The sequence below is a fragment of the Ranitomeya variabilis genome, chromosome 4 (genome assembly GCF_051348905.1).
Source record: "Ranitomeya variabilis isolate aRanVar5 chromosome 4, aRanVar5.hap1, whole genome shotgun sequence".
NCBI lineage: Eukaryota > Metazoa > Chordata > Amphibia > Anura > Dendrobatidae > Ranitomeya > Ranitomeya variabilis.
In genome coordinates this window covers 640,053,658-640,073,111 of record NC_135235.1, presented here as the reverse complement: position 1 = coordinate 640,073,111, position 19,454 = coordinate 640,053,658, and the positions used below count along the sequence as shown (strand labels likewise).

The 19,454-nt window shown below is 45.7% G+C and overlaps 1 protein-coding gene across 1 annotated transcript in view; it reads left to right on the top strand.

The window, feature by feature from the left end:
• The window catches only part of LOC143768159 (uncharacterized), a 41,703-nt gene extending 22,609 nt beyond the window's left edge, over window positions 1-19,094 (top strand). Inside the window, exons 8-12 of the mRNA XM_077256848.1 lie at window positions 11,753-11,926; window positions 12,010-12,133; window positions 12,217-12,314; window positions 14,462-14,552; window positions 17,143-19,094. Of these exons, the coding sequence (XP_077112963.1) occupies window positions 11,753-11,926; window positions 12,010-12,133; window positions 12,217-12,314; window positions 14,462-14,552; window positions 17,143-18,293 (1,638 nt within the window). The 3' untranslated portion in view covers window positions 18,294-19,094. The remainder of the gene's footprint in view (window positions 1-11,752; window positions 11,927-12,009; window positions 12,134-12,216; window positions 12,315-14,461; window positions 14,553-17,142) is intronic.
• Window positions 19,095-19,454: the final 360 nt, after the last annotated feature.

Sequence of the window (19,454 nt, the reverse complement as noted above, 5' to 3'; positions counted from 1 at the left end):
GCCCGAAGATACGGAGGATGGGGCTGGGCCGAGAGCGTCTCTCTCATTGGGGGCCATGTTAAATAATCTGCCCAAATTTAATGGGAGCAACATGTTGTTGTGGAGCTGGACTGAAAGGATGCGGGGGCTGCTGAGAATGCATCCTATGACCCCGGCCCTGGAAGCAGAGGTGGCCATTATGGCCTTAGACGGAGAGGCCCGGGATTCAGTGATGTTGAGACCCCCCACAGAGCGGAATACTTTTACCCGGGTGTTAAATGTGTTAGAGGGGACGCACGGGGACCCCACCGACGTGGGAGAGCTGCGGGCCCGGTTGTTTAGACGGCGACAAAAAGAGGGCGAGACTGTCACTCAGTACATGAATGCTCTGCAAGAGCTAAACATTGCAATCGTGCGGAAAGATGGTATGGGGATGGGACATGTGGACGTGACCCTGCGCGACCAGCTGGTGACGGGACTGAGAGATGAGTTGACCAAACAGGCTCTACGTGAGCGAGTGCGGGTCGACCCGCGCCTGACTTTCTCCGACATAGGCAATGAGGCCCGCACCCGGGAGCAAGAGAGGGGGGTGACGGTCCCGACAGGAGAGACTAAGGTTATCCAGACAGCCGCCGCAGGAGAGGGTGAGCCGTCGTGGGTTCAAGAGATGCGGCAGGAGCTAAAACAAATCAGAGACGAACTGGCTGAAGTTAAAAAGAATGCGCGAAGCCCAAGGGAGTTACCCCGGGGACAAGGGTCTAGGAGTCCAGCTCGTGGCGCTCGTCCAGGATATTATCCGGCCCCCGGTGTTTGCTATGGTTGCGGGAAGGCCGGACATTTCGCACGGGAGTGCCCCCGTGGAGGGAGGGCCTCGTCCCGTCAGGCGTTAAACTAGAGGACTCCGAGCTAAGGGGACGACGCTCGGAGTCAGAGTCCCCGCGGATGGGTGGTGAAAGTCCCGGAAATTTGGTTGCCAGCTGCCCCCTGGTTTGGGCAGAGTTTGAAGGGCGGGCTGTACGTTGTCTGGTGGACACTGGGTCCCAAGTCACGACTATGCCCGAGGCATATTTTAGAAAACACTTTCCTTTGACAGTCAGACCCCAATGGGGTCCCGTAATTCGGTTACAGGCCGCCAATCAGCTGCCCATCCCAGTGGAAGGGGTCACCTGGATGCAAATATCTTTATGTGGGAAGGACCTGGGCCGCCGGGGGGTTGTGTTAACACGGGGAGATCCCAGCCCTCAACATACTGTGACCTTGGGGATGAACGTATTGAAAGATTTTGGCAGTTTTCTGTTAGGGGAGACTACGCAAGAGACACTCAATCAGTGGGGGACCAGTACACCTCAGGGCTCCGTGTTCAGACAGTTAGTGAGGGAAGTCCGGGTACAAGAGACCTGTCAGGAGGGAGACATACTAGGGAGAGTAATTACTTCCCCGACAACAAAGGTGACGTTCCCCCCAGGACAGACTGTTATATCCCTGCCCATACGAGCTCGCATCCCTCTAGAAGGAGTACAAGTACAGATTGAGCCCACCTTTACATCCCCTTTGCCCACAGGACTGCTGGTGGCCCGAACTCTGGCTACTGTTAAAAATGGGGCCGTACCAGTGCGATGTGTGAATGTGGACGAACACGATGTCGTGCTACGGGTCCGAAGTGAGATGGCCAAAGTGTTACGACCTTTAGAAGTGATGCCCCCTCCAGATACTTTGCAGTTAAAGGTGGATTCCCCTGATCCCTGGATGGTCAGTGTCCGGTCTACGCAGGATCCTGAGCCGATAGCGTTTCGGAAGGGTCAAACTATTCTGGAGCACATGCGGACAGAATTATCGGGCCTGGATCCATCACAGATCTCACAAGTGCAGCGACTCCTTGGACATTATGCTAAAGTGTTCGCACAACATGAAGATGATTTTGGCTGTACCACGGCCATCGAACATGGAATTCCGACCGGGGATACAGTGCCCATCAGGGAGCGGTACAGACAGATTCCCCCGCAGATGTACCAGGAAGTAAAGACGTTGTTAGGCCAGATGCTACAAAAGGGAGTGATCCGCGAGAGTCAGAGCCCGTGGGCTGCCCCGATCGTGCTTGTGCGGAAAAAGGACGGCACGCTCCGGTTCTGTGTGGACTACCGTAAGCTAAATGCATGCACCGTCCGAGACTCTTATCCACTTCCCCGTATTGAGGAGTCTCTCTCCGTGCTGGGTCGGGCCAAATATTTTTCCACCTTAGACCTAGCCAGCGGATACTGGCAGGTCCCGATGACAGAAGCAGATCGTCCTAAGACAGCGTTTATCCTTCCCATGGGACTATTCGAGTTCAATCGGATGCTGTTTGGGCTGGCCAACGCTCCAGGCACCTTCCAACGATTAATGGAGCGGTGTCTGGGGGATTTGAACTTCGAGGCCACTCTCATTTATCTGGATGACATCATCATCTATGCCCCAACATTCGAGGAACATCTGTGCCGACTGGAGCAGGTACTAGACCGGTTACTGAAATACGGGCTTAAGGTGAAACCCCAGAAGTGTCACTTGTTCCGGGAACAGATCGAGTACCTGGGGCATGTGGTGTCCGCCGAAGGAGTCCGGCCATCACAGGAGAAGATTGCTGCAATCCAGGAGTGGCCCACACTGGAGACCTCCAAGGATGTACGGGCGTTCTTGGGCCTCGCTGGGTACTACCGGCGCTTCGTGAAGAACTTTGCTCGCCGTTCTCACAATCTACAAGTCCTGCTGAAAGGAAGCTCCCCCAAGGAACGGGGAAAGAAGATACAATGGCAGGAGCCACAAGAAGCAGCGTTCCGGGACTTGAAGACAGCTCTCATGGAGCCGCCGGTGTTGGCTTATGCGGACTTTTCTCAACCGTTCATCCTACACACCAACGGCAGCTCTCAGGGATTGGGGGCTGTGTTGTCTCAGGTTCAGGATGGGCGGGAGAGAGTGATCGCCTATGCGAGTCGGTCTCTTCATGACTCTGAGTTGAACCCGGACAATTACAGTTCTTTCAAGGTGGAGCTGCTGGCCGTGGTGTGGGCTATGACGGAGCGGTTCGCTGAGTACCTGGCAGGTTCTGAGGTGCTGATACGCACGGATAACAACCCATTGGCACATCTGGAAAATGCGAAATTGGGTGCCCTGGAACAGCGCTGGGTAGCCCAGATGGCCAAGTACAGATACCGTATCCTCTACAAGCGAGGAGCGGAGAATGTTCATGCTGACGCATTATCCCGTCTGCGAAAGAACACCCCAAGAACTAACCGAGATGAGGAGCTGGAGGGAGAAGAAATCCCCTACGCCATCGGGGGCGCTGCTCGGACGGCTGTGAGTCGGGAGCAGACTGGGAACGGAACGGCTACAGGACTGTTGGTTCAGAGTCGGGACGAATGGATACGGCTGCAACAGGAAGACCAGGAACTAGCTCCCTTACGACAGTGGATAACGAATGGTCTATTGCCCGTGAGAACTCCTGGACAAACTCTCCCGTCAGACTTGAACCTTCTTCTGCGGCAATGGGAGCGCCTAACTCTTCAGGACGGGCTCTTATGCCACTTAACCATGGCTCAGGCAGATTCCGAGCCGACGTGGCAGATGGTCTTACCAGGGCCCGTGGTGGCCGCAGTTGCTAAAGAAGCTCATGAGTCCGGGGCACACTTCGGGGTGAAGAGGACGTTTAAGTGGCTGCAAACTCGGTTCTATCATCCTCGGCTGCTTGCGGAAGTACAAACTGCCTGTAGACAATGTCGACAATGTGAGTTAACCAAGTCACCGGAGGAAAGGGCGCCTGTGCGGAGCATCACGACGTCTGCCCCTTTTGAAGTATTAATGATAGACTACATTACCATTGGAGCAGCGCATCAAGGCTACGAATACTGCCTCGTTATGGTAGATCATTTTTCAAAATTCGCGGTAGTCACCCCTACCCGTGATCAGACAGCGGAGTCGGCGGCGAGCGCTATCTGTAAGAACTTTATTCAAGTTTACGGCTGTCCGAGGCGAATACATTCGGATCAAGGCGCCTGTTTCTTGAGCAAAGTCATGAATGAGCTGCATCGTCTCTACGGCATTGATAAGTCACGCACCACACCGTATCACCCCCAGGGAAATGGGGCTTGTGAGCGGTTTAACCGGACTCTGCTTCAAATGTTGCGTGCGCTAGAACAGGATCAAAAGACCCGCTGGCCGGAGTATGTGTCTGACCTAGTGTGGATCTACAACAATAGAGTTCATCAAGTCACAGGACGCACCCCGTATGAAGTGGTCTTTGGACGCCCAGGGAAAGGCGTGACAGATCTGGAACTGTCTTCAGAGGAAGAGGGCCCCCGAGCAGGGATGGCTTCGTGGGTGCGTGATCATCGACATCGGCTGCGGACCTTACACGGGATGGTGCACACTCGAATTCGGGAAGTGGAGCATCGGAGCACCCCTACAGCAGAACCCCCAGAGTTCCGGCCAGGTGATCGAGTACTAGTTCGAGAGTGAAGACCACAAAACAAGTTAGACCACCGTTGGGAAAAAACACCCTATCGGGTACTTCGCCGTTTAGACCCGCATGGACCTGTATATGAAGTGCGATCTGAAGTCCCCGGAAGTACAGGTATTCGCATACTCCATCGCAACATGCTCCGTTTGTGTCGCTCTGTTGACTCGGACACCCCAGAATCCGCAATCAGGGAAGAGCCACCTACGACCGAGTCCCCCAACAACCATTGGTGGGATGAAGAGGATGATGAAGAAGAAGAACGGCGTCAAAATACTCCCCCTATCTCGACTACTACACTACCCCTAATCAGACGCCCCTCCGTTGACTGCATTCCCCCGACACCCCCTACACAAGGACCCCAGCTACGATGTTCTGAACGTTCTACTGCAGGTAGACCCCCAACTCGCTACAGTCCTGACTTACACGCTAGACAGACTCAAGTGTGGAACAATCCGTCGGGTGGGCGACCTGTCAGTTCGAAGGCCTCGCCCAGGGACTGGCGAGCATACAGGGTGGGGGAATGTAGGGGACGGGGACCTGGCGAGCCGTACGGACGGGTGGAACCATTGTTGCCGGGAGTCGGGGTTCCGGGGGACGGATTTGAAGGGCGGATGAGAAGCCAGGCGGAGGTGACAGGAGACGGAGTGACGCAGGGAGAGGGGTTGATAAAAGGAAAAGCGCGCGAAAGCAGGGGCACAGAAGCGCGGGAGATCTCTGAGGGGAGGAAACTGCAGCGGAGTTGTCGTGTGTGTGCAGGCCGCAGTGAAACTTGCTGGAAACAGGGGGAGAACGTGCAGCAGACGCTGCGGACAATTACCAGAGCCCCCAGAAAGCGGCGCAACCGTCGTCAGCGACCCCCAAAGCATAGGGGTAACGCTGATCATCTCAGGGACAGTATTACCGCGCTTCCCGGGAGTATCTTGCCAGAAAGTGCTCCGGTTCCTCCTGGGTTTGTCTCAGCTGTCACTGATACGGATTACTCTGCTAATTCTCCTCGAAAAGACTCCTCTTTGGACTTGGAAACTGTTACCCCGGATCAACGTCCGCCTGCAGGGGGTGACACAGCACCGCAACAGACATTCTGGTCTCGAATTTGCACCTGGGCTCGTCGACAGAGGACACCTCCTTCCCCCGCCATCAGGACTACGTCACTGACGGAACTCCACCATCAGGACTACGTCGCTGACGGAACTTCACCATCAGGACTGCATCGTTGAAACAGCGCTGATAAGTGAACTTTGTTGACTTTTTCTTGTTAGGGGGCCACTAGTGAAGCGTTGTCGCGTTCCGCAGGTATAGTTCAGGGCGCCTATATAGTAGATAGGAGAAATTGTGATCTTGTATTTAAGTTCCCTGCGTGGAAAACTGTTGTTATCTTTGTTGGGTGGGAAGTTAAAGGAAAGTTAACAAAAACGTTACTTGCTTTCTGGCTCCTTTTTGTCCCTGCATCCTTCTTTACCTGCGGTCTCTTCATAGGTTTCCCACTGCCCTATGATATTAGTGTTAATCTTTCTAATACGCTCAAAAATTGCTCGTCTTTTGGCTCCATCTTTAAAGATCCGGATATTCCGTGCCATGAAATTTATTGTTAGACCCATGCTCTTGCGCCTGAGATAACTTTCAGTATTACAACAAATGTCGCATTTCAGACTTATTTTTCTAAAACAAAACAGAATATTAACATATGCGTAGCCCAAGAAAATCCAGTACTGTAACCCTACCCCAAAACCTTCTCCCACCCTAACTGACACAACCCTTCCTTTAATTGTCAAGGATGGGGCTCAAACACAAATAGAACGATCAACTTGTGTTTGAGCCCCATCGTAACAGGGAATCCCCACGTGTTGAGGCTGTCTAAGGCCGGCGTCACACTAGAGAGGAATACAGACAAGTGAGAGGCGCAAAAACAACGCATTGCACACGGACCAATGTTTCTCTATGGGGCAGCTCCAATCAGTCGTATATTTCTCTGCCGTATTTTATGGGTTGAGAAAATCGCATGCTGCGTTTGTCAGCGTATTGCGCAAAAAATCCACCAATGAAAGTCTATGGGGGCGAGAAAAATACGGATTACACATGGACCATGCGTGTGACTTGCGAGAAATACGCACCGGTGTTCTATAGAAAAGCCGGTAATTCAGTGCGGTGTACAGTAAAATCACACTGACAGGTTTTATTAGAATAGGTAAAATAAATGTCTACACATAGAATAGGGGTATATATATATACATACATACATATATACTGTGTATATATATATATATATATATATGTATATATATATATATATATATCTATATATATAATTGTCTAAGGGTTTTTTCGTCTGTCTGTCTGTCCTGGAAATCCTGCGTCTCTGATTGGTCGAGGCCGCCAGGCCTCGACCAATCAGAGACGGACACAGCATGGCGACGATGATGTCATAATGGAAATCCCGCATCTCTGATTGGTCGAGGCCGCCTGGGCCTCGACCAATCAGCGACGGGCACAGCATCGACGAAGATGTCATAATGGTTGCCATGGCGACGATGATGTCATAAAGGTTGCCTTGACCAATCAGCGACGGGCACAGTCTGCCGGGAATTCTGGAATCATCATTGTCCATATACTACGGGGACATGCATATTCTAGAATACCCGATGCGTTAGAATCGGGCCACAATCTAGTATATATATATATATACAGTGCCTACAAGTAGTATTCAACCCCCTGCAGATTTAGCAGGTTTACACATTTGGAATTAACTTGGCATTGTGACATTTGGACTGTAGATCAGCCTGGAAGTGTGAAATGCACTGCAGCAAAAAAGAATGTTATTTCTTTGTTTATTTTTTTTTTAAATTGTGAAAAGTTTTTTCAGAGGGTCATTTATTATTCAACCCCTCAACCCACCAGAATTCTGTTTGGTTCCCCTAAAGTATTACGAAGTAGGTCAGGCACAAAGAACAATGAGCTTCACATGTTTGGATTAATTATCTCTTTTTCCAGCCTTTTCTGACTATTTAAGACCCTCCCCAAACTTGTGAACAGCACTCATACATGGTCAACATGGGAAAGACAAAGGAGCATTCCAAGGCCATCAGAGACAAGATCGTGGAGGGTCACAAGGTTGGCAAGGGGTACAAAACCCTTTCCAAGGAGTTGGGCCTACCTGTCTCGACTGTTGGGAGCATCATCCGGAAGTGGAAGGCTTATGGAACTACTGTTAGCCTTCCACGGCCTGGACAGCCTTTGAAAGTTTCCTCCCGTGCCGAGGCCAGGCTTGTCCAAAGAGTCAAGGCTAACCCAAGGACAACAAGGAAGGAGCTCCGGGAAGATCTCATGGCAGTGGGGACATTGGTTTCAGTCAATACCATAAGTAACGTACTCCACCGCAATGGTCTCCGTTCCAGACGAGCCCGTAAGGTACCCTTACTTTCAAAGCGTCATGTCAAGGCTCGTCTACAGTTTGCTCATGATCACTTGGAGGACTCTGAGACTGACTGGTTCAAGGTTCTCTGGTCTGATGAGACCAAGATCGAGATCTTTGGTGCCAACCACACACGTGACGTTTGGAGACTGGATGGCACTGCATACGACCCCAAGAATACCATCCCTACAGTCAAGCATGGTGGTGGCAGCATCATGCTGTGGGGCTGTTTCTCGGCCAGGGGGCCTGGCCATCTGGTCTGCATCCATGGGAAGATGGATAGCACGGCCTACCTGGAGATTTTGGCCAAGAACCTCCGCTCCTCCATCAAGGATCTTAAGATGGGTCGTCATTTCATCTTCCAACAAGACCCAAAGCACACAGCCAAGAAAACCAAGGCCTGGTTCAAGAGGCAAAAAATCAAGGTGTTGCAGTGGCCTAGTCAGTCTCCTGACCTTAACCCAATTGAAAACTTGTGGAAGGAGCTCAAGATTAAAGTCCACATGAGACACCCAAAGAACCTAGATAACTTGGAGAAGATCTGCATGGAGGAGTGGGCCAAGATAACTCCAGAGACCTGTGCCGGCCTGATCAGGTCTTATAAAAGACGATTATTAGCTGTAATTGCAAACAAAGGTTATTCCACAAAATATTAAACCTAGGGGTTGAAGAATAATTGACCCACAATTTTATGTTTAAAATTTATAAAAATTTAACTGAGCAACAAAAGTTTTTGGTTTGTAAGATTTATGCATCTGTTAATAAATCCTGCTCTTGTTTGAAGTTGGAAGGCTCTAACTTATTTGCATCTTATTAAACCTGCTAAATCTGCAGGGGGTTGAATACTACTTTTAGGCACTGTATATATATATATATATATATGTCATTGACACACACACATATATCTATATATATAATTGTCTAAGGTCCAGTTCCGTCTGTTTGTCTGTAATGGAAATTCCGCGTTGCTGATTGATCGTGGCTGGCTGGGCGCGACCAATTAGCGACAGGCACGGTCCGGCCGTGAATTGGCCCCTCCCTACTCCCCTCCAGTCAGTGCCACATAGCAATTTAGCAGTCCGTTCAACAGACTGCGTTACACCGCGGCATAACGCAGTCCATTAATGCTGCTATTAACCCTGTAAGTGTGACGAACTTTTTACTATTGATGCTGCCTATGCAGCATCAATAGTAAAAACATATAATGTTAAAAATAATAATAAAAAAATCATTATATTCTCATCTTCCGGCGTCTGCGGCAGCCTTTCCTGCTCCTCGCTCCCAAGAATGCATTGCGGCAATGACCCCAGATGATGTAGCGGTCATGGCTGTGTTATATACTACATGGGCTGTTATATAATGCGTGGCCTGTTGCTATATACTACGTGGGCTGTTATATACTGCGTGGGCTGTTATATACGACTGCATGGGCTGTGTTATATACTACGTCGCTGTGCTATATACTACATAGGCTGTGCTATATACTACGTGGTTGTGCAATATACTACGTGGCTGTGCTATATACTACGTGGCTGTGTTAAAACTACATACATATTCCAGAATACCCGATGCGATAGAATCGGGCCACCATCTAGTATTTATAAAGTAATATTTAATACAGAGCTAGATAGCTTAAAAGCCGGTAATTCAATTGCCGGCTTTTGCTATCTCCTTATCAAACCCGACAGGATATGAGACATGGTTTACATACAGTAAACCATTTCATAGCCCTTAATTTTTTACATATTCCTCACTAATTATGTTAGTAGAGGGTGTGTGCAAAATTTGGGGGCTCTAGCTCTTAATATAAAGGGTTAAATCAAGGAAAAAACTGGCTTGGGCTCCCGAGCAATTTTCTCTGCCCGAGTGGGAAACCCAGTGACTGAGGGCAGATATTAATAGCCTAGAGAGAGACCATGGATATTGGCCCCCCCTGGCTAAAAACATCTGCCCCCATCGACTTACAGATGTGCCTATTCTGGCACTTAGCCTCTCTCTTCCCACTCCCGAGTAGCGGTGGGATATGGGGTAACAAGGGGTTAATGTTACCTTCCTAATGTAAGGTGAAATTAAGCCTGGTTAATAATGGAGAGATGTCAACAAGACACCTATTATTAATCCAATAGTAGTAAAGGGTTAATAGTACACACACATGAAGAATAAAGTATTTTAATGAAGTAAAAACACACATGGGGTTGTAAAATCTTTATTGTACGCTTAATCCACCTGAAGACCCTCGTTCTGTAAAAGAAAAAAAAAGAAAAAAGAAACAATATCTCATACCTCTCCAGAGCTCAGTCAGGTCCCACGCTGTAAATCCATCTGAAGGGGTTAAATAATTTTACAACAAGGAGCCTGCTAATGCAACTGTTGCTCCTGCTTGTAAAAACTGGGGAATAAATGGAAAGCAGGGGAACGTAGCTACCTAGACTTGCCGTGATGCGCCCCCTGCTGGCATAAACTCATATGAACTCGAGCGTGAAAAAATATTCAGAAAAATTCCCACGCTCGAGTTCATATGAGTTTCTGCCCGCAGGGGGCGCAGCACCGCAAGTCTAGGTAGCTACGTTCCCTGCATTCCATTCCCTATAGACTTTCATTGGCAGATTTTTTACGCAATACGCTGACAAACGCAGCATGCTGCGATTTTCTCAGCCCGTAATATACGGCCGAGAAATATACGGCAGATAGGAGCTGCCCCTTAGAGAATTATTGGTCCGTGTGCAATGCTTAGTTTTTGCGCCTCTCATATGTCCGTAAAACTCTTTAGTGTGACGCCGGCCTAAGTGAGAGGTACACGCGGCTTCGCTCCGCACACATCGTACACACATGCCTCCGCTCCGTACACCTCATACACACACGGCTCCGCTCCGCACACCTCGTACACACGTGACTCTACTCCGTACACCTCGTACAAGTGCGGCTCCACTCCGTACACCTCGTACATGCATGGCTCCACACCGTACACATTGTACACACATGCCTCCGCTCCGTACACCTGATACACACGGCTTTGCTCCATACACCTCATAAACACACGGCTCCGCTCCGTACACCTCGTACACACAAGGCTCCGCTCCGTACACCTCGTACATGCATGGCTCCACTCCGCACAAATTGTAGACACACTACTCCGCTCCGTACACCTCGTACACACACGACTCTGCTACATCCACCCTGTAAACCCCTCTTGACCCCACACATAAACTTCACCTCATCCAGCACCATGACAACCAGCACAGCAGAGTCCTGCATACACTGAGGCCCCTGATCATGTGACCCCTGACTCCTCCCTTCCTGTGACCTCATCCCAGGTCCTGTGCGCACAGAGCAGCCATATATGTGGTGTGTGGCTCTGCAGGTGGAGGTAGGTGCTGGAGATTCCCCATTACTGGGCGCAGGGGACATTAACCCCCTCAGTGCTGAGCCTGAGATAAATCTCTGTATGTGACTATAATGGACTGTGTGTTACACCGGGGGCAGGACGGGGCCATGACTGGATGTAGTGATCATGTGACGCCGGTAACAGCTCCGGAGGTTTCTTACATGGGATCTTTATGATGTTACATCGTCATCTTCTCCCCATTCAGGTCTCGGATATATCGGATACTCTCAGTGGAGATCTTCTATATAAGAGAATTCTCCTGAGTGACCCTACAAGGATGGATAGGGACAGGGACAAGATGGCGGAGAGGATATTACACCTCACCCTAGAGATCCTCTTCCGGCTTACTGGAGAGGTGAGAGATTCTGATGACGTCACATTACATCATTCTTATCTATGGGAATAACAGATGGACAGAACTGGAGAGGTGAGGACTCTGGAAATGTCTGTAGTGAGGTTTATTAATGTGTCTCTCCATAACCAGGATTACACAGTAGTGAAGAAGACCTCTAGAGAGCGCTGTCAGGCCCCTGTGTCTGAGGGATGGGGAAGACCCCTGAGCCCAATCACGAGGCCTCCTCCTCACCCCCTGATACATGAGGACATCAATGACCAGAAGATCCTAGAACTCACCTACAAGATGATTGAGCTGCTGACTGGAGAGGTGACACTGCTGGGAATGCTGGGACATTATACAGTAACGCTATGGAGGGATCGGGGGGATGACGGTATCATTGTATGTGTCAGGTTCCTATACGGTGTCAGGATGTCACTGTCTATTTCTCCATGGAGGAGTGGGAGTATTTCGAAGGACACAAAGATCAGTACAAGGACGTCATGATGGAGGTTCCCCAGCCCCTCACATCACCAGGTAACAGACAGGACTAAATACACACAGCCTGTAATTATCTGTATGTAAAGAATGAATTCAGTCCCTGTATGTGTTTCCTCCAGTTCTATCCAGTGAGAGGACAACACCAGAGAGATGTCCCCGTCCTCTTCTTCCACAGGACTGTACACAAGAAGATCCCAATGTTCCTCAGGATCATCAGGTAGATGGAGAGAAGGTGTCATGAGATCTCCCCTATGATGTGTAGAAGGCTGTGAAGGTCTTGTGTTCAGTCTTACCTTACCAACCAGTATTATACACCAAACAACCAATTTATTAGAGACTGACCCTTTCCTGATTTAAACTTTCAAGAAACAGATCTCTGTGAAGTCAGCATAAAATGAAGTGATGCGTTTTCAGTGGTAATTTTTCTTGCTTCCTTGGCCTTCACAGTCTCCAGTCTTAATTCTATAGAAAATCTCCGAGAGCAGGTTGAATAGGTTATTACTAGCATGTTAGTACCTCCATCTAATTTGTGGCAACTGCAAGAAGCTATCCTGCAGAATTTAAATGTATAGGTGAGCGCAAGTGCAACTTGAAAGGTATTATGCGTATTGGCTGCAAACAGGGCAACACCACAACCTTGTCAAAAATTAAACATATAGATACTTATACAGTTTGCGCCTATACATACCATTTGTACCAACAAAAAAGGAACATTTATTAAATGTATATTAAAAGATTAAATAATCTAAAATCTAAAGTCCAATTAGTTCACATAAATTTCTTGATCCAACTGTTCATGCAAATCTATTCCTAGTTTTATGCAATTGCACGCTAAACTGCAGATGGCAGGCAATGCTGTATTTACCTCTTTAAAGGCGATGTTGGAGTCCACAGCATGGGTTTTTTTTCTAGAGTCCCCCTTTGTAAAGATGATGGTAGTAGTAGTAGTAGTAGCAGCAGCTCAGGAAATAAATATCTTCAGGAGCGCTGTCCCGGCCGGTGACAAACGCTCCCTTAGCCTCCTTCCCGGCGGTGCACGTGCTTGGGGAGCTCATGATCAAGGTCTACGATGTAGCGTTCAGCCGACAGGACCCTGTGTGACGTCAGTTGTCATGTGACCAGCAGGGGTATGAGGCTCTGTTAGGACCAATTCCTACGCGTTTCAGAGATCGTGGTCTCCTTCGACAGTGATGATCCATAAGTTGCATTCAGTAGGTATTCTTTTCTAAGCAAAGGCCTGTTTGGATGAAACGCGTTGACACTCAAAGGTTGCTCTTCTGTTTTGAACTGTAATAAAATAAATTTTGTTTGCATCCAAAAGGAGTGTGCAATTGATATGTATTCTATATAGTCTATGAGGGACCTCACCAAACCCCTCAATTGGCACCTCCGTCAGTGAAATACCTCAGTGTGCACGGCAATATCTATTTTTCATCATCGAGGTTACCACGGGCCACTGAGGCTGCATTCCCAGCGGGGCTGAACTGCGGTGACCTCAGCACCGTGAGAAAAAGTCAATGAGTTAAGTACAGTTCAGCTCAGTGAGTTTACCACAGAAAAGTTCTGTTTATCCCCAGACATGGATTACAGCATGGGACAGAACCATCCCCCAGCTGTCTGCTTTAGCAAGGCTGGTTATCAAAAATGGGGGAGACCCCATGCCATTATTTTTTAATTATTTATTTAAATAATTTAATAAAAACAGCACAGGGACCCCTTTATTCTTGGTAACCAGCCCTGCTGACAGCTAAGAGTTGCAGCCCGTAGCTCTCAGCTTTGCCAGGCTGGTTATCAAAAATACAGGGGAACCCACGCCTAGTTTTTTTATATATTTATTTACAGCGAAGGCGGAGGCTGATAAATACTTCCATCAGCTGCCGCCTGCTTTCGTTGTTATCAGTTGAATTCAACTCTCAACATTCTGCAGAATGATGCAAGTTGTCTTCAGCACCTGGTGCCGGGGAACAGCGCGAACAGTACCGTTGTTTCCCAGGCGCCGATACCTGTGGTACTGATGCAGCACATAGGCGGCTCACGCTTGCCACAAATATTACACATTCGGACACTGATATCTCAGGTACTGTTTTTTCCAGTACCGGAAATATCAGGACTTGTGAAAGAGCCCTAAAGCTGATCATAGACATTAGATGTTGTGTGGATATTCTCACAATTTTCTGGTTATGGAGACTGCTGGTTAGGGTTAGGAGCCAACAAGTTGGATTTATACAGGAGATCGGCAGCTATGTATTAACTATGGCTGTCAGTTTTATTCGACATTTTCATTTATGATTTTTTTTTTCTTTTCTTCAAATCATTTCATGTCACTTCTCTATCTGTCTGTGACGTTTGCAATATATCTGTCAGGGTGAAGATCTGCCCCATATTAACACTACAGAGACATATGTGAGGGGTGATGAGCGGTGTAAAGAGGAGATTCCTACAGATAACCGCACAGGTGAGTAGTGACCACTAAATGCAGAGAAATCACAGGTTCTACTCAGTCACTGACTGGTGCAATTATGTGGTGATTTTTTAGGTATATTATATATATAGTTTTTATGTGGAATTTCTCTGCCCAAAAATTGATACATAAATAGAAAAAATGTATATCGCCAAATTGAAATGGCTCTTTTTTCCACACAAAAAAAAATAAATCAGGGCTTGATTGTAGACCATCACGTTCCTTGTATACTGCAATACTGTGGCACTGCAGTGTACCAAACAAGTGACAGCAAGATTTTTTTGTTCACCTTTTAAATAATAAAATAAACTACATTTTTTTTTTTTAAGTTTGAAGTCATAGTCCTTCTGACCTGGAGATTCCCTGCTCATTTTTTTAAGCAATGAACACCGTAATAGCAAACCCAGAAAATTAGTGGGCAAATGCATATTTTTTTCACTATTTAACTCATTCAGATTTATTTTTATTATTTTAGTACTTGGTAAAGTGAATGGTGTCATTTACTGTACCTTGAAAAATTATTTGTACCGTGAACTTCTCCACATTTTTTTCATATTACAGCCACCAAGCTTAAATGTATTTTTATTGGAATTTTATGTGATATTCCAAATACTAAATAACAAGTATCTGTGAAGTAAAAACGAAATAATATATGGTTGTCTCAATATTTAAAAAATATAAATCTGAAAATGTTGACATGTATTTGTATTAATCACCCCTGTAGTCTGATACCCTTAAATAAAAATTTTGAGTGGGTCAATTGTCTCCAAAAGTCACATAATTAGTAAATCATAGAATGATAGCGTTGGAAGGGACCTCCTGGGTCATCTGGCCCAACCCCCCACTCAAAGCAGGATTCACTAAATCATCCCAGACAGATGTCTGTCCAACCTCTGTTTGAAAACTTCCATGGAAGGAGAACTCACCACCTCTCGTGGCAGCCTGTTCCACTCATTGATCACTCTGTCAAAAAGTTTTTTCTATTATCTAATCTGTGTCTCCTCCCATTCAGTTTCATCCCATTGCTTCTAGTCTTTCCTTGTGCAAATGAGAATAAAGATGATCCTTCTACAATGTGACCGCCCTTGAGATATTTGTAGACCACGATTAAGTCTCCTCTCAGTCTTCTTTTTTTCAAGCTAAACATTCCCAAATCCTGCAACTGTTCCTCATAGGACATGGTTTGCAGACCGCTCACCATTCTGGTTGCTCTTCTCTGAACTTGCTCCAGTTTGTTGATGTCTTTTTTAAAATGTGGCGCCCAAAACTGGACACAGTACTCCAGGTGAGGTCTGACCAAAGAGGAGTAGAGGGCAATAATGACTTTGCGTGATCTAGACTGTATGCTTCTGTTAATACATCCCCGAATTGCATTTACCTTTTTTGCTGCTGCATCACACTGTTGACTTATGTTCAGTTTATGATCTAGTATACCCAAGTCTTTTTCACATGTGCTGTTGCTTACTGCCCAGATGTAGTACTTAGCATTTTTCCTTGTTAAAAAAGAATTCTGTTAGTTGCCCACTGCTCCAGTTTATTAAATCTTTTTGAATCCTCTCTCTTCTCTAGTATTAGCTATCCCTCCTAGCTTTGTGTCATCAGCAAATTTAATTAGTGTACCCTCAATTTCTTCATCTAAATCATTGATAAAGATCTTGAACAATACAGGGCCCAGGACAGAACCCTGTGGTACCCCACTTGAGACATTCTTCCAACTGGATGTGCAGCCATCTACACACAGGTGGAATGGAGTCCACCTGCGTATAATTTCTTCTCACTATAACTACAGCTGTTCTGTGAAGGCTAGGCCTCAGAGGTTTGTGTGAGAACATTAGGCTTCAAACATCATCATCATGAAAACCTTTTGTACACACCAAATAGGTCAGAGATAACATTGTGGAGAAGATTAAAGCAGGTTTAGGTTCTAAAAATAAAAGAAAGGCCAAGCTCTGAACCTCTCACGGAGCACTGTTCAATACATCATCCAAAAATGGAAGAGCTGCAAACCTATCATAACATGGTCGTCTGCTTTAACTGACATCTCAAACAAGGAGAGCACTAATTTGAGAAGCAGCCAAGAGGCTCATTGTCACTCTGGAGGAGATGCAGAGATCCACAGCTCAGGGGGTAGAATTTGTCCATAGGACAACTATTAGTCGTATACTCCAGAAATCTGGCCTTTATGGAAGAGTGTCAAGAAGAAATACATTTTTTAAATCAAGAAGTCCTGTTTGCAGTTTAAAAAAAGACATGTAGGCTATATAGCTAGCATGTGAAAGAAGGTGCTCTTGTCCGATGAGACCAAAGGAGAACTTTTTAGGCTAAATGCAAAACGCTGTGAGCGGCAGAAAATTAACACTGCACATCACCATGAAAATACCTTTCCCACCATTAGCATGGTGATAGCAATCTTTTAGACCCTACTTTGACTTGTATAGGTTCCATCACAGTCTTAATCAGTTGACAATTGGATGTTAGTTCAAGTTGTATAGGAATATTGTAAAGAGTGTAAGTATTATAATCATTAATATAATTTCAAGCTTGCATAAAAGAAAAATAATAAAGTCTCTGTTTTTCTTGGCAGATGACTTTACAAGAAGATCAGAAGATAATCTAATATTTTCAGAACTTAAATCAGATGATCATGGTATCACACCAAATGCACTCACAGCTCATCACAGCAAAGATCTGTTGTCTCATCCTTTTCAAAAGCTGCTATCTTTTCACTCATCACAGACTATTCATCAAAACAGAAATATCAGACAGGATGATGACCATCAAAGAGCTCACGCAAAAATAAAGGCTTATTCATGTTCAGACTGTGGGAAATGTTACTCTTTGAAATCTTATCTTACTAAACACCAGAGAATTCATTCAGGGAAGAAACCATTTTCATGTCCAGAATGTCGAAAATGTTTTACAGAAAAGGAAACGCTTGTTAAACACTTGAGGATTCACACAGGGGAGAAGCCATTTTCCTGTTCAGAATGTGGGAAATGTTTTACACAGAAAGAACATCTTAGCAGACATGACAGAATTCATACTGGGGAGAGGCCATTTTCATGCTCCGAATGTGGAAAATGTTTTATTGAAAAAGCAAATCTTATTACACACCAGAGAAATCACAGAGGGGAGAAGCCATTTTCTTGCTCAGAATGTGGAAAATGTTTTACAGAGAAATCAAGTCTTGCTAAACATCTTAAAAAACACTTAGGAGATATGCCATTTTCATGCTCACAATGTCAAAAATGTTTTACAGAGAAATCAAAACTTGTTAGACATCAGAAAATTCACACAGGGCAGAAGCCATTTCCATGCTCAGAATGTGGAAAATGTTTTACAGAGAAGTCAAGTCTTGTTAAACATCAAAAAAGACACACAGGGGAGAAGCAGTTTTCATGTTCAGTCTGTAATAAATCTTTTAATGAGAAATCACATTTTATCTCGCATCAGAGAAATCACACAGGGGAGAAGCCTTTTTCATGTTCCAAATGTGGGAAATGTTTTAAAGAGAAATCAAGTCTTGTTATACATCAGAGAATTCACACAGGGGAGAAGCCCTTTTCTTGTGCAGATTGTGGGAAACGTTTTATAGATAAATCAGGTTTTTGTAGACACCAGAGAACTCATACAGGGGAGAAGCCATATTCATGTTCACAATGTGAGAAATGTTTTACAAGGAAATACCATCTTGTTAGACATTATAGTAGTCACACAAGAGAGATGCCTAGTTGATGCTTAGATTGTGGCAAATGTTTCACCAATAAATCAAATTTTCATAAACATCGAATGCATAAAGGACAGAAGCCATATTGACGTTCATATTGTGGGAAATGTTTTACACTGAAATACCATCTTGTCATATATTATAGAAGTCACACAAGAGAGAAGCTGTTTTTTATGTTTAGATTATGGGAAATTACTTCATCATCTAAATGTAATTTTTATTAAAAAAAATTGACAAATTTGTAAAAGTAAAAACACTACACTTATAGTCTGCAAGAGAAATATTAAACAATTTAGACCACTAACTTATTATTAGGAAATATATGCAATTATCAGTAGACATGTTATCGAAAAGCAAAAAGATTACAAATAGCACTGACATCTTAATTATTTGTATTATAATTGTAATATATGTAAAACTGCATCTTATTGTGTTTGTTGGTTTCTTAATCTTTCACCAGGTATGACATTGGTCATGGTGAGACACTGTTATATGTGATAATTACAGTTGCTGAGTTTACAATCCAATGCCTAAATTATCTTACTAATAGGGTATCCAAGTAATTAGATGACACCAGCTGATAATTGGATGGGTACTTCAGTAATTGACATGAACCGCATTGTCTACCCACTCCTGATATCAGATCAGGTTGGGGATGGTGAGGTCTGAAAACACCTTTTAATCTTGTTATGAGTCATTATTAAACATTTACTTTTAAAACCTATCATTGTGTTTGGATCTGTATTCTTTTATTCTTTGATTTGTCCATATACATTAGATGGCTGGTGGACGAACCATCGTTTGGCCGACAGCTATCTCAGTCGATTTGTCCATAAACAGGAGCCTTCACTTGGCTGAGCGCTTCTGTGTTCTCTATAAGAGAGTCGTTGACTGACGTCGTCTGATGGCTTATTTTAGGGAGAACAATGTGATCGACATCTCTCCCGACGATCAGCTGGACGGTGCCCTCCTACGAACTAGACATTCAGCCGAACATATTAAAAGCTGATTCAGCCAACTTTATTCTAATGTGCATGGGGGGCCCTTAATTGTTTAGATATCTCCTTTGAACCTATGAACTTGAGGGCTCCATCAAGTTCATCCAATGAAACTAGAGGATGAGGATGAAGGGAAGGGGTGTAGATAAAACTATGATGTATTAATCAAGC